Genomic DNA, 14,649 nt, shown 5'->3' with positions numbered 1-14,649 from the left:
AGGTAATAAATGGCGGGTGCCCTGAAACTATAAAAAAAATAACTAACCAATCAGCGTCACCTGTAACAGTTATATGGTGATCACTGGTGAAAGGGTTAACTAGGGGGCAATCAGAGGGCTTTATGCGGTAGTATATGGGGGTCCCTGGCGCTATAAAAAGCTGCGGCGAACCTAAATACCTACCTGCCTAACTAGCGTCACCTGTGACACTAATACAGCGATCAGAAAAACGATCGCTTATTAGGCTGGGTTCACACTGGAGCGATGCGGGAACGCCACGAATGCGCGGCGGGTTCCCGCATCGCATGCCTCCCGGCGGCAGTTCACACTGCCCTATGCGAACTGCTGGGAGTGTCAGTGAAATGTTAATGACACCCCCAGATCAGTTCGCATATCGCAGTGCGATCTGCAAACTCGGATCGCATGGTGTGAACACCCATGCGATCCGATTCTGCTGCGGACCAAAAAAAGGGTCCCGTGCGAGTTTGCGGCGGGTGCGACACGAATTCAGCCATACTATCTGTATGGCTGAACTCGAATCGCACAGAGATCGGATGTGATTTACACTGCAGTGCGGTGCGAATCACATTCGTTCTCATAAACCGCTGCAATGTGAACCCTGCCTTAGTGACACTGGCGACGGGGGGTGATCACGGGGTTAAACCTTTATTGGGGGGGTTAGGGGGGCACATTAGAACTAAAGGGGGCTAACCCTAACTGCCCTAACAGTTATTACAGTCACAAATGACACCAATGCAAAAAAAAAAAAAAAAGCAATTGGTGTCACTGTGACTGGGGGGGGCAGGGGTAATTGGGGGGTGATCGGGGGGTGAAGGGGGGGTGTGAGTGTGCCTGGCATGTTCTACTGTGTAGTGTAGTGCTTGTGCAACTCACCGATGCTCTCTCCTCGGTGCCGGAATGAAAACTACCGACACGGAGGAGAGAATACATCACTTCCTCTCCTGTGTTTACATTACATGAGAGGAAGTGATGTTACCGGACAATTTCATTCGCCGGGAGCGATCGCGAGGGGGTGGCCATGAATGAATGGCCGTCCCCTCGTCTGGGATCGCTCCCGAACGAATACCGACCGCCACAGGCACCGGGCGGGGGCCCGATCGGGCCCCCGACCCGCGGGAGGCAAGGGACGTACATGTAAGCCCTTATGCCTGCCCGTGCCATTCTGCCGACGTACATCGGCGTGCGGCGGTCGGCAAGTGGTTAAAATATAAAAAGTCATACTTGCCCCCTCTGTGCAGGTGGGTTTTCAGTGTGGCCTCGATCCTCATCCTTCTGGGACCTGTCCGACGCGTGCCCCGAAGGAGAGCACTTCACCAGGTCCTGCTGCTACATCCATGGACACAGAGAGCAGGACTTGGCGCCCATGTCATTGGATTTGATTGACAGCAGTGGGTGCCAATGGCTACATTGCTATTAACCACTCAAGGACCGAGCCTCTTTCTGAGATTTGTTTACATGTTAAAAACTGGGTTTTTTGTTTGTTTTTCTTGGAAATTACTTGGAACCCCCCAATCATTATACATTTAATTTTCTAACACCCTAGAGCATAAAATGGCGGTTGTTGCAATACTTTCTGTCACACTGTATTTGCACAGCTGTCTTACAAGTGCACTTTTTTTTGGAAAAATGCACAATTTTTAATTAAAAAATAAGACAACAGTAACGTTGGCCCAATTTATTTTATTTTTTATTGTGATAATATGCAGAGTAAATTGATACCCAATGTGTCACTCATTTAAAACATGCAACCTGTAGAATGAATTTATTTTTTTAGTTGGAAGTCTAGGCTGAATTATTGCTCTCTACCGATCACAGCTATGCCTCATGTGTGGTCTGAACACCGTTTTCATATGCGGGCACTACTCACGTATGCGTTTGCTTCTGCACGCAAGCTTTTCATATGGAGTGCGTTAAAAAAATATATATATATATATTAATTTTTTATTTTTTTTGTTACACTGGTTTTAAAATGCATTGAGGTGGAAAAACTGGGAAGGGGTTACAACCCCTTTAATGTATACCCATATTCAAGGAGAGATGGAGGCTTCTTAATGTGAGCTAGTGGAAGGTTTCCAGCATTACACAGGCCCTGTCATACAGTGGATCAGAGTGAGCTCACATTTCTCTACCCTGCCATCTCTCAGAAATAAAGACCTCATAGTATTCATAGATTGAAGACTGATGGCTGTCTAGAGCAGGGTTCCTCCAATGGTTGCTAGGGGTTCCTTAAGCCACGACCATTTTTTGCCTCTCGTATAACTTCCCAGTAACGGCGATGATCATTTTATCTATCTGTAGGGGGAAATTCCCCAAGACCACAGATGTAAGGTACACTCTTCCAATGCTGTACATAAAGTTTCAAATAAAAGCATTTATGGCTGAATCTGGAAGAAAACCAGGATTTTTTTTTTCTATCCACTCTGTTCTCCAATATGACACCTCCTCTTGGTAGTGTAAACTCTGGTGCGGTGTGTGTATATATAAATAGGGGGATATCTAGTGCTCTCTGTATTAACATTTATTGCCAGGTATAAAAAGATCTGCTTCACAGCCGTTGTCCCTCCTGCACACAGCTTCCACTGCTGGAAACCAGCCTGGCTGCAGAATAAGTACAGCTATTTATGCTTTACAGAGATAGATTAGGTTTAGAATGTGGCAGAGAGCAGGTTTAGTTCCTTTTTGCCTGGATTTATACTTCAATTATGTTCTGACATTTGACAGATGTTACAAAACTGACACATTCTAGTCAGCCAGGATATGTCCACCCAAATCTGAAATAATAGCTTGCTGTACTGAACAATCCCATTTCGATTTTCCACATTTTGCCTTTCAGAGGGCTGTAAAATTTTGGCTTGCTCTGTATTGGTAAGCCCATCAATCTTTGATGTAGAACTATAGGCAAACTTCTTTTATTTTTATTTTTTTATTTTTTTTATTTTTTTACCCTTTTTGGCTGGAATAAGGGAGCGTTTTAACCCCTGTAAGGTTTTTTTGCCGTCTTTTGTCCCGTTGGGGAAATTTTACCTCAACTTCCTGTCCCATAGCTAATCAGAAAATGAGAGGGAATCTATTCGGAACCCCCAGGTCATCAGAGCTAATGTCCCCATTGGAGATTTCCCCTCTCTCTCTCCCGGGGACAACCCAAAATTAGATTTTCTTTTACGTTCAATGATGATGGCAAACAGGACAAATAGAGGGTGAATCTCCCTAATGGGAACACAGACCGCAATAAATGCTGACAAGTGTTGTAATCCCTTTCCACCCAAAATGTAAAAAAAAAAAAAAAAAAAGTTTTGCCTTAGTTCTACTTTAATACCTTTAACTGCCCAACCCTGGCTACAGTGGGCTCATTCCATATGATAGAACAATCCATTAAAGGATAGGTTATAGCCTTGCAGTGTGTGTGCAGAACATGCGTTTAAAGCTCTGTAACTAATTTAATTCTTGTGTGTTCGTTTTTTTTTTCCCCCATCACTGGTTTCCGATTAGCAGCTGGAGAGCCAATGGATACCTCTGATATGGCTCATGCTGAGCTTCGTCACCTGACCTCTGAAGGCCCTACCACAACCATCCCAATAGTTCTCACCCAGCAGGAACTGGCAGCTCTGGTTCAACAACAGCAGCAACTGCAAGAAGCGCAGCATCAGCAACATTTACAACAGCAGCTTCAGCACCAGCATCAACTTCATCAACAGCAGTTGCAGCAACTTCAACAACTGCAGCAGCTCCACCATGTGCCTACAGAAGCCCTTGCACCCGCTGACAGCCTCAATGATCCTGCCAGTGAAAGTAATGGACTCAATGAATTAACAAATGCAGTGACTAGTTCAGTGGCTCTGTTACCTTCTACAGCCACAGATAGTGAGTGCTAGAACTAAACTTGCTTTGTGTAGGTGCTTTGCATCTTTAATCGTTATTAATAAAACACTGCTTTTCTTTACCAGGTTTGGCTCCAATAAATACCTTCACAACACCTCAGCCAGTGGTAATTGCCAGTCCAGCTAAATTGCAAGCTGCAGCAGCCCTTGCTGAAGTAGCAAACGGCATTGAATCGGTATGTCATTTTAAAGTGGACATGTTAATCAGTGATGTGTTTGGATTTTATTTTTTTGCGGTTTGTGTTAACCAGGACAGTGTGGAGAAATGCTTGCAAAATGGACAAATAGCAAGAACACTTTGGGCCCCTTTCACACAGGGCAGGCTCCTCTAGGAGTCTGGTTTCCTAGTGGGGAATCTGTCCACTGAGCAGGCTGGTCCATGTCTGCTTATGCAAAGCAGACACCGCCTGCTCTCCTCTAATCAGCTGTCAGACGTAAACCTGACCGCCTGTCTGTTTACGCCCATATGCCATCCGATTCCTTAGACCAGTGATCATCAACCCTGTCCTCAGGGCCCACTAACTGGCCAGGTTTTATGTATTACCTTGGGGAGATGCAGACTAGAATACTGCAATCACTGAGAAGCATATTATATCACCTGTGATGCATTTCAGTTATCTTGCAAACTTGGCCTGTTAGTGGGCTCTGAGGACAGGGTTGATGACCACTGCCTTAGACAGAGAAGGGTAATGTCCTTTTTTTTTTTTTTTTTTTTTTTTTTTAGCAGGTTGTATGTCAGAGGGTGTACATGGACATGGATTAGGGGCTGATCTGATTGGGCTGTAAAAACTGACAGGTGGACCCAATTGGTCCGCACATGCAAAATAGGTCTAAGATGGGTGTTTAAAATATATAAGCTTTTCTTTCTAAAGCACCAAAGTGAAATGTTCATAATTTGTAAAATGTGTTGATGCTCTGTAAAATTAAATTGAAGATCTACATGCTTTTTGCTCATGTACAGAAACCGGACTTGCCCCCTCAGCAGCCCAAGACCCCGTTGAAGAAAGAGAACCAATGGTTTGATGTCGGTGTAATAAAGGCTACAAACATGATGGTGACACATTACTACTTGCCTGCAGATGACGCTACCAACGATGTAAGTATTGTAGTAAGACGCTCGCGCTTTGGTCATTAAATAACAAATGTGTTTAAGCCGCTGCTGTCTAGTATGGGCAAGGTAAATATAGACCACGTCTGCTCCTCAACATTAATTCCCCTTATAAATGTACCCAGTTGGTATACTTACCGTATTTATCAGCATATAACACGCACAGGTGTATAACATGCATATTCATTTTAAGAGGGAAGTTTCAGGGAAAAAAATGAAATTTGAAATAAGGCAGCTAAAATTTAAGTATTGGCGTATAACACGCACACTATATTTGCACCCGATTTTCATGGTGAAAAGGTGAGTGTTATATGCCAATAAATACAGTATATGTAATATGTAACCTAGGCTAATTGGACACAACAATGATCATTTATCAAACATAACTGATCCATTACTAACATGAATGCATGATTTGTGTGAACCAAATAACCATTATTAAAAAAAAATCTACATTTTTTGATTAGAAATTACAATAATACAATTAAAGTGCATTAAGTGATGCAAGTGCAAAATAGTCCTTTTCTTTGTGAAAGAAAGTGCTATAGCGATCCGTGTCCCAATGGAGTTGGTGATCCTCCTCCTCCTGGGGATGGTGCTAAATTCCAAACTCACCAGATGGGTTGGACTCCTTTGCCTCACAGCAAAAAAGTGTCAGGCGTGCCTGTAGGTCATTTGTTGGGGACCAAACCCAATGCTGTAACCTTTGGTTGCTTCCGGTATGTCCTCCAATTGTGGCACCGGAACTTCAGAGCTAAATCATTTGCAGCCCGTAATAAAGGAAAGGGAGAGCTCCTCAGAGGAAAATCCTCTGGTTTGTTTTAAAAACAGCTTACGAAATATCAATACAGACAGTGTTTTTTTTTTTTTTTTATAAAACCGGCATCACTATTAGAACCCTCATCCCGCGCAATTGTGGAGATATCTAGCGCTGTGCATGTGTTCCCCTCTCCTGGCTGGAAGTGACCTTTAAAACAGTGGTTCTCAACCTGAGGGTCGAATGATTTGCCAGGGGTCACCAAATCCTGAGCGGTTCCTGAAGCCCCCACTGCACTCCCAGCCGTTTTTCGGCCACCCAGCTTAGCTGTTCCTGGAGCCAGCTAATACCCACTTCGCAGCCACCTATTCAGTTCACAGCATGGCTGAGGGCAGAGACTAGATGACTGGTGAGGAATTTGAAGTGGGAGGGGCTGGAGGAGACCCTATCTCCTGATTTCGGTATGTGTTGCTGCTACGAGACGCCACAAAGCTGGAGACAGTGCGTAATACTATTGCCATTGAAAGTCCCCACTACAGTTCTCAGATCAGTAGATGACCTTCATCAAGAGCACCTAAGTTGGCTGATCGGAACTTCCCCCCAGCACTGCCATCCCTTTTCTCAAGTTGCCCCAACAGGTCATGGTTTCAGTATTTTCCTCATAAGAAACAACTAGTAATTACTAAGGCAGTGAAAATGATCAAATCACCTGTGCAAAATGATTGTAAACGACCTGTTGGAGGCACCTTGAGGACTGAAGTTGAAACGCTGATCTAGATTATCTCTTCATAGAAGGGCGGCTATCGGCTGTTGCAGTCTGAGTTGCTTACCCCTGCCAAATAGTGCATCAGTCCTTCAGTCCTGTTTTTGCGGATTGTGGAAAATATTTATTCAATGCTTTACTTATCTGGGGAGAGGGGTTTTGCTGAATTTGGAGCTTTATTGAATACATTTTCTGTGTGTTGTGCTTGCAGGATGACTCTGGTGTCCTACCAGATTACAGCCAATTAAAGAAGCATGAACTACAGCCAGGCACTGCCTATAAATTCCGTGTAGCAGGAATAAATGCTTGTGGTCGTGGACCCTTCAGTGAAATCTCTGCCTTCAAGACCTGTCTACCTGGTTTCCCAGGTGCACCGTGTGCCATAAAGATCAGCAAGGTACTAATGATTTAATAGTAAGAAGTTGTCTCTTGTTTCCAGCCTAGGAATTCATGTACCATCTGGAGCATATTAGAACAGATTATCTGCTTTCAGAGCACACATGCAGAATGTTTCATGGGAGCAAATGCAGCTGTAGTTTGTGTACTCAGTTCATAGCTGGATATGGCTACAAACGTCTCCCAATGTTCAGAGGGTTGATGTTTAGGATTTCCAGCTTGCATTTCCTAATAACTCTATCAATGGTAGGCTTTTTGTAAAAAAATAAAAAAATTTAAGTTTTGTAACATGCTGACCTTCTCTCTACTCTCCTTTTAGACCCCTTTCACACCACACCGCCCATGGCGTGGGCGGTAAAACGCCACTATTTTTTGCGGCGTTTTACCAGCGGATTTGCGGCGCATTTCGGCTGCTACCGGGGGCGCTTTTACCCCCCCGCTAGCTGTCGAGAGGGTTAAAACCGCCGGCAATATGCTGCAATAGCAGCGTTTTGCCAGCGGCATTACAGCACTGCCCCACTGATTTCAATGGGGAGCAGCGGTGGAGGAGCGGTAAACACACCGCTCCTTCACCGCTCCAAAGAAGCTGCCTGCGGGACTTTTTTCTGATGTCCTGCCAGCGCACCGCTGTAGTGTGAAAAGCCCTCGGGCTTTCACACTACAGACAATGGTACAGCTTCTTTAGGGCGGATTGCAGGTGCTATTTCTAACGCTATAGCGCCTGCAAAACGCCCTGGTGTGAAAGGGGTCTTGAAGCTGTTGTGTACTGCTGGACGACTGTATTAATTTACCTTGCAGGAAAGGGGGGAAAAAAAAGTGCTAGCATGCATCACATACTTACACATTATGTGAAACTTGCCTTAAAAGGAAGCTGTTCCAGCGCCGCGATGCAGCCATTTCCATCGTCGCTTATCTTGGCTGCGTGGTTCTCAGTCTCCGGTGCTGTGATTTGGCAATGTCACTCCCACACGCCATTCACAGCACGGCTCAGAAGGATCGGCATGGGTAGCCTTCCTTCAGAGCACATGCGCCAGTGATGACACTCGCTGCATGCAATGCAAATATCTCCTAAACAGTGCACGTTTAGGAGATATTTATACTACCTATAGGTAAGCCTTATTATAGTCTCGCCTATAGGTACATGTCAGCAGAGGAAGTTTATGTCAGGCACTTTAAGATTTTTGAGAGATGAACAGATTGGTTATATACAAAGTCTTGTTGATTTTCTTCCCAAGTACAGCTCCATTTGCTACACTGACATGCATTTTAAAGTGTTTTTTGCATATATAAACTGACTTTTGTACACTTTCTGTTCCTACAGAGTCCTGATGGTGCTCACCTCACATGGGAACCTCCCTCTGTCACATCCGGGAAGATCATAGAATATTCTGTTTACTTGGCTATCCAAAGCAGTACGAGCGGTGAACAGAAAGCCACAACACCTGCTCAGCTGGCTTTCATGCGGGTGTACTGTGGCCCAAATCCTTCCTGTCTGGTACAGACCTCTAGCCTGTCCAATGCTCACATAGACTACACCACAAAACCTGCAATCATCTTTCGGATTGCTGCACGGAACGAGAAGGGCTATGGACCCGCAACACAAGTCAGGTGGTTGCAAGGTGAGTACACAATCCTACAATATGACATGGTCTGTTTGAAGGCCTCAAAGCACCTGCTTTTTTCAGTCTTCGCAAGCTTTACTTAAGTGGCGTAACAGAACTTACTCTTGCATGTTAATGTGCTTGTTTGTAAACTCTAGAAATACCTGTCTGAAAGAAATGCTTGTGCACAAAAATCTACCTGAGCCTGGTTAAAATGCTGTACACTTGCACCAAAATATCTGGCACATTTTAGCTGTGTTTAAGTTTGTGCCTGAAAGTAATGGGTTGATTAACAACCAGCTGAGATCTGTGGGGTTCATTTACTAAGGCTGCTTTCACTCTGAAAGCATTGGCAGTTAGCGTTTTAGCTTTTGCGCCAAAAAGGGTTAAGAACTCCTGTGTTGTGGAGCTTCCAAAGCGCTTTTCAGGTGCATTGCAATGGGCATTTTGGGAGCGCTGTATATGGCGTGCCCAAACAACCCCAAAAAATGCTGCTTGTAGTACTTTTTCTAAAGTCCCGCAAGCGCACCGCCCGGGTGTGAAAGCGCCCATTGCAATGAATAGGAGGCCATTTTCAGGTGCCATTTCTGGTGCAAAAACTGCCTCGGTGTGCAAAAGGGTCTTAATCTGGAGAGTGAAAAATCTGGTGCAGCTGTGCAAATTGGCTTCCAACTTCAGCTTGTTTAAATTTTTAAGCTTTGACAAAAAAAAAAAACGAAGCCGATTTTGTTTCTATGTTAGAGCTGCACCAGATTTTGCACACTCCAGCTTTAGTAAATGAACCCCTGTGTGGTGTTAATAGTGGAATAAGCTGCGCCTCCACTTCACTAGCAATAGCAGCCACAAAAGGCAAAAATGCAAAGCATTGTCTTGGGTAACTTTTAAGTGTATTTGTGCTTACGGTAGTCCGATTTAGTACCAACACACAAGGTCTGGATGTAAAGTGAGCAACCATGGTGATCACTTGGTTTACTATATAGGCGTAATCCAATTTATTCAGACTTGCCATTGACAAGATAGGGAAGCTGAGCAGAACCTGTGAACAAGTCAGGCACTTTTTTCATATTGTGCTTTTACATATATCTTGGGGTTAACACTGCCTGCTGTGCACAATTTGACACAAAATGTCTAACAGCAGCATTATCCAGTGCACTGCAGCAAACTCGCATGCTCACGTTTTTATACACTTAATATCACATTGGTGCTATGGTGTAAATGGGACAAATAAAATATAATGTCTGTGCCTTTTGTGATAACGATATTTATCCAGTGTGGTGAACCTCCAGCCCACATATAGGGGGTTATTTACTAAAGCTGGAGAGTGAAAAATCTGTTCTGCTTCTGGATTTTATTGCCAAAGTTTACTTGAACAAGCTGAAGTTAGAAACTGATTGGTTACTGTGTACAGCTGCACCAGATTGAATGCACCAGTTTTAGTAAATCTCCCTTAGGCTAGGTTCACACTAGTGCGGGCTGTGGGTTCTGGTTGCGGGAATCTCATCGATACTTGCGAGCACCCGCAGCCCTATCACACTGCTCATGCAAGACGCACAGGGCTGCCATTTATTCTGAGTGGCACCCCCACACTCCTCAGCCCTGCAGCACCTACATGGGTGCAGGCAAATTGCATGGTCAAAAACACCATGCCTGAGCAAGCGCAGGACCTGTGGCCCACATTAGTGTGAGCCAAGCCTCAAAGAGGAACTGGAAGCTGTGTCAAAGGACTTGTCCATCGGCATTGCCTATGTACTACCTGAAGATGATCTTTCCCCTATTAGAGAATCCTCTTAGAAGAGGCATGGTGGTAAACAGTACATTCATGACCTTACTAAATCCCACACCAAATTTCCCAAAACTGACCGTGAGGCAGCAGTGCCATGGATGTTGTGCGTTTACAAGACTGTAGGCAGTCTTGCATATCGGGATGTGCACTGCTTATTTCAGAAGGGGATTGAAGACAGATGCATCACTCGGGGTGCTGCCAAGGCACAATTAACATTACTAGATGTTCCCTATAACATAGCAAATCTCTATTTTCAAGTTCAGGTGCACTTTATTGTCCGGCATGTTTCCATATTCTTGTGAGAATGTTATTACATTGGTTTCTGATGAGGGCACAACTTTAAATGTATATCATGGGTTCCTAACTAGTGTTGCTTGTCTTTTAGAATCCAGCAAAGATGGCACAGTTGGCAAGCCTGGAAGTAAGCGCCCAGTATCCTCACCAGACATGTAAGTATTTGTGTTTTGACTATTTCTTTAAATGCGTACATGGATTTTGTCTCTAGCTCACCAAGGCCTTTTTATTATGGGGTAAAAACATGATTCAGCTGTGTTTTTACTACCCACTTTTAAAGAAACACGTTGGTTGGAAGTGTACTTTTCCATAGCTGCAATGCTGTGCAAGATATGCGTTGAGGTCAAAATGTTTAGGCTTTATAACCACTTAAAAAAAAAAAAAAGAGAGAAGTCTACCACTGCAGGCACATTTTAGTTCTCAATGGAGTACAAGCGTGCTTCTTCTGAAACTTGCAGCCTGTACCTCTGTATGGGTGCAGAGCAGGAGGAAGAGTGCTGGAGCCTGGCATTGTACATGCAATCCACTGTGGGTGCAGCCAGCAGGTTCCCAAGTAGTAGAATACATATTGGTCTAAGTTCATTTTTTTTTTTGGATATGTATTATAGCAGAAAGTAAAAAATAAATATACACTTTTTTTTTTTTTTTTTTTTTTTTTCCTGAGCTAATGTACACAAGAGCCATGCCTTCATTAAAAAATTACACAGAAAATTTGTATTTTTGATCAGGGGTGTGTTCTTGCCAATACAGTAACAATATATTTAAAATCTTTTTATTTCTTTTATTTTTTTTTCCCTTCTAGGAAAACTGCTCCAAAGAAGGCAAAGCCTGACCACCCCTGATTACAGAAGCTCCTGCACAGCCTTGAAGTACAGCTATCTCCTTGAACTTCCTCAAAATCCTCTATATCCCCAATCAACTTTTATCGCTTTTGCCCACCATTTGCTTGGGGTTGGATGAACTGATCCTTTTTCTTTCTCCTCCTCCTTTTATTTTGAAGAACATTGTGAAAAGCACATTTTACACCTTCCACCCCCTGCACACATTTATGGGAGAGTTGAATCTCTCCCAATAATCCTGATTTATTTCTTTGCTTCTGTCTTTCTGTGTGGGGGAGTATTACAGGAGCCTGGGGTATGCTGAACAATATGGACTCAGTTGACAAGCAGACAGGCCTGCAAACTCAAGCTTTGTAAATGAACTGCGTAGAAGATTCGTCCAGGTCTTTTTTGCTTGTTTGGCATTTTGTTTTTCTTTTTAAAAGATGAGGGAGAGTTTTTTTGGGGGGGGGGGGGGGGAACAAATTTTTGTTTTGACAACAGAAGCACTTGGACATCCGCGGTGTAAAGGTTTTAAGACTTAAAGCAATGGGGTGTTGTAAAAAAAATATATATATATTTACACTCTTCGCAGCTCCATCCTGATGCTTGTTTTGAAGCAAATCTCTTCTGGACAGCACAGCTGCACTGAAGATGGGCATTGCCACATCCAGATGTGATTCTAGGACTGACTTGGCCAACAACTTGCTCTTTGTGTTCAGTGGCGCAGATATTTCCACGCTGTTTGTGGGGGGGTGTAAACAGGTTTAGTGGTTCAGTAATGCATCAGATGGCTTAATATGTGTGTTTCCAGCATGGCTTTGCCAGGTCTTGGCTGGATGTGTGGTGATTCGTTTCCCATTGTGGAACTTTTTCACAATGTAAAATGGATCTTGGAAAGCAAACTCAGTTCAAGAGCACCGTCAAAAAAATTTCACATTTTATATATTATATATATATATATTGCAACAGAGTTTTTCTTGTTTTTTGAATGGATTTTTCAAACTTTTTTTTTTTTTTTTTTTTTTTTTTTCCCCATTTTGTACATCTAATTTTATTTAGTTTGTCCTGCTTCTTTTGAGATGACTTCTGAAGGCGAATGAACTACCTACCAGCTTTGTTCTAAGCTAAAGAGCCTCCCAGCTACTAACCCTTTTCACTTTAGGTCGGTGTTGCGAAGTTCAGTAGCCTTACCTATTTACTTAGGTGACCATCATATAGAATTGCTAACCTTCCTGGCAGTGAAATGCTTTTATATTTGAAACTCTGCTTACGTTATTTCTTTTTAAGGAGGTTTCCTTATTTAACCCCCTACTTTTTTTTTTTTTTTTTTTTTTTAATGGCTTAAGCAAGATTTTTGATTTTTCTGGCTGACTTCCAAAGCAATATATAGCTATAAAGCAGCACCTGTTGCTTTACTGCTGAAAGCAGTGTACATTGAACCACCTGCTTCATTCGAATCAACTTGGCGTGTTTAAAAACCTACCAGCCAATGATTTCGTTAACGGAGGTCACCAAACCACTTTTTCATTCTCCTGCCAAATGTAACCAGCGCCCAGTCTCGCTGGTCCACAGGGCAGGAATGCCTTGCGTCTGCATTGGCTATTTCTATTCAGCTCATATACTGAAGTATAAATATACATATATAAATATATACAAGCAGTTGAAGCTGTTTCATAGCAGATTTCAGAAACGTAATTTTTTTTTTTTTTTGTAAAAACTGAAAGAAAAAAAATTTATAAGAAAAAAAAAAAGCGAAAAGGCAAAAAAAATCTGCAGTAGCTTAAAGCATGAGGATTTTTTGTACAAAAGCAAAACCAGTAAAAAAAACTTGTTTAAATCACATAGGATTTACATTATCTCAAGTAATGTTTAATTTTAATGCAGCCCATCCTTGTGTTGATTGTACATATATATAAATATACACATATATACTTTTTGCTCTGTATTTTTATTATCTCTAGCTGGTTCCAAATGTTGTTTTTTTTATTTTATTTTTTTCCTGGTTCCTCGCTCATGGATCAACATTGGTTTCTTGTACAGAAGTTGCAAACGAGAAGTCTGCCCGCTGTTTGTTTTTTTTTTTTCTCCCCCCCCCACGCTCTCTCTCTCGTAATAGGGGTCTTCCATGTCTGATGACTTTGACTGCAGAGTACAGCTAGGGTTCCTAATATCCTTCTGTCATGAGAACATGGAGCACCTGAATAGCATTGGAGGCAGCATGTTTGAGGCAAACAAAGGAGGGAAGAATGCACAGTTATGAAAGGTTTCTGCCAATTCTATGAATTGCCAGCTTACTTTGTTCCGAGACTGAGTGTGTTTTCAAAATAAATGTAACTAGCATCCTATTATATGGGCAGCAAAGGCAGCAGTGTAATCCGACATCTAACATCTGAATAGTAGTTTTATGGTGGGAGTTAGGTCTTCAGGATAATGCATTTTTTTTCCCCCTTTTTACTATCTCACCCTCCCCCCCCCCCCCTTTTTTTTTTTTCTTAAACAGATTTATCTTAACCTAGTTTTTTTCGCCTCATGAAGCAATTGCAGCATTTGTTTAAACTGCTTTTTTTTTTTCTCCCTAATTGCCAGTTTGATGAAAGAGAGGGTGGCAAGAGTAGAGGGCACCCACCGCTCCCGCATAAAATGACTGCTGCCGCTTCTCATTTTGTATTATAGTGTTACTGTGTTACAGCCTAGAATCTCCTGCTAAAAAAAAAAAACAAAAAAAACAAAAAAAAAAAACCTCACCTGCCTTTTTTTCTTTGTGAAGAAAAGCTATTACTTCCATTGTAGAGGAGTTCTCAAAGTGAACCAATATTACTATAGTGCTATCTGTCGTTTTTGTGCTATTTTGAACAATTAAAGACCTTTTTTGAAATTGTGGTGGTTTGTGTGTTTTATTTATTTATTTTTTGTTCACCATCCACCCCCCCTTAAAAGCTTTTTCTAATGGTGAGCCATGTCTGACAAAAAAACAGTTGCTCTTTGGCCTGGAGCACTCCAGTGTGGTGGGCAGTGAATGAACACTCTTCTCTGTTAATGCTGGCATGGAGTCCACTCACTAATACAGTTAGGTTTGACCATCTTAATCGTAAAGGACACATGTATTCATAGACTCTGGGTTATAGGCTCATGCCATGAGGTGATGGGATACTTGCAAAGGTTTTGAGAACATGCCCCCTAGAGTGCCTTTACTATAATCCTGTCCTATTCCCACTGCACATATTCAT

At 42.7% G+C, this 14,649-nt stretch overlaps 1 protein-coding gene across 8 annotated transcripts in view; it reads left to right on the top strand.

The window, feature by feature from the left end:
* The window catches only part of HCFC1 (host cell factor C1), a 60,576-nt gene extending 46,279 nt beyond the window's left edge, over positions 1-14,297 (top strand). For 4 of the 8 annotated variants that reach the window (XM_077479068.1, XM_077479064.1, XM_077479067.1 and 1 more), the window contains 7 exons: positions 3,511-3,882; positions 3,966-4,075; positions 4,861-4,995; positions 6,739-6,924; positions 8,245-8,542; positions 10,693-10,756; positions 11,404-14,297. In XM_077479068.1, the coding sequence (XP_077335194.1) occupies positions 3,511-3,882; positions 3,966-4,075; positions 4,861-4,995; positions 6,739-6,924; positions 8,245-8,542; positions 10,693-10,756; positions 11,404-11,443 (1,205 nt within the window). In that variant the 3' untranslated portion in view covers positions 11,444-14,297. Of the gene's footprint in view, positions 1-3,510; positions 3,883-3,965; positions 4,076-4,860; positions 4,996-6,738; positions 6,925-8,244; positions 8,543-10,692; positions 10,761-11,403 lie in introns of those variants that run through there. The other 4 variants (XM_077479069.1, XM_077479063.1, XM_077479066.1 and 1 more) reach the window with 3 other exon arrangements.
* Positions 14,298-14,649: the final 352 nt, after the last annotated feature.

Source organism: Lithobates pipiens, unplaced genomic scaffold (genome assembly GCF_037356315.1).
Source record: "Lithobates pipiens isolate NorthernLeopardFrog02 unplaced genomic scaffold, aLitPip1_a1.2 Scaffold_1, whole genome shotgun sequence".
In the NCBI taxonomy this organism is placed as follows: Eukaryota; Metazoa; Chordata; class Amphibia; order Anura; family Ranidae; genus Lithobates; species Lithobates pipiens.
This window is presented reverse-complemented; position numbering and strand designations above follow the sequence as displayed.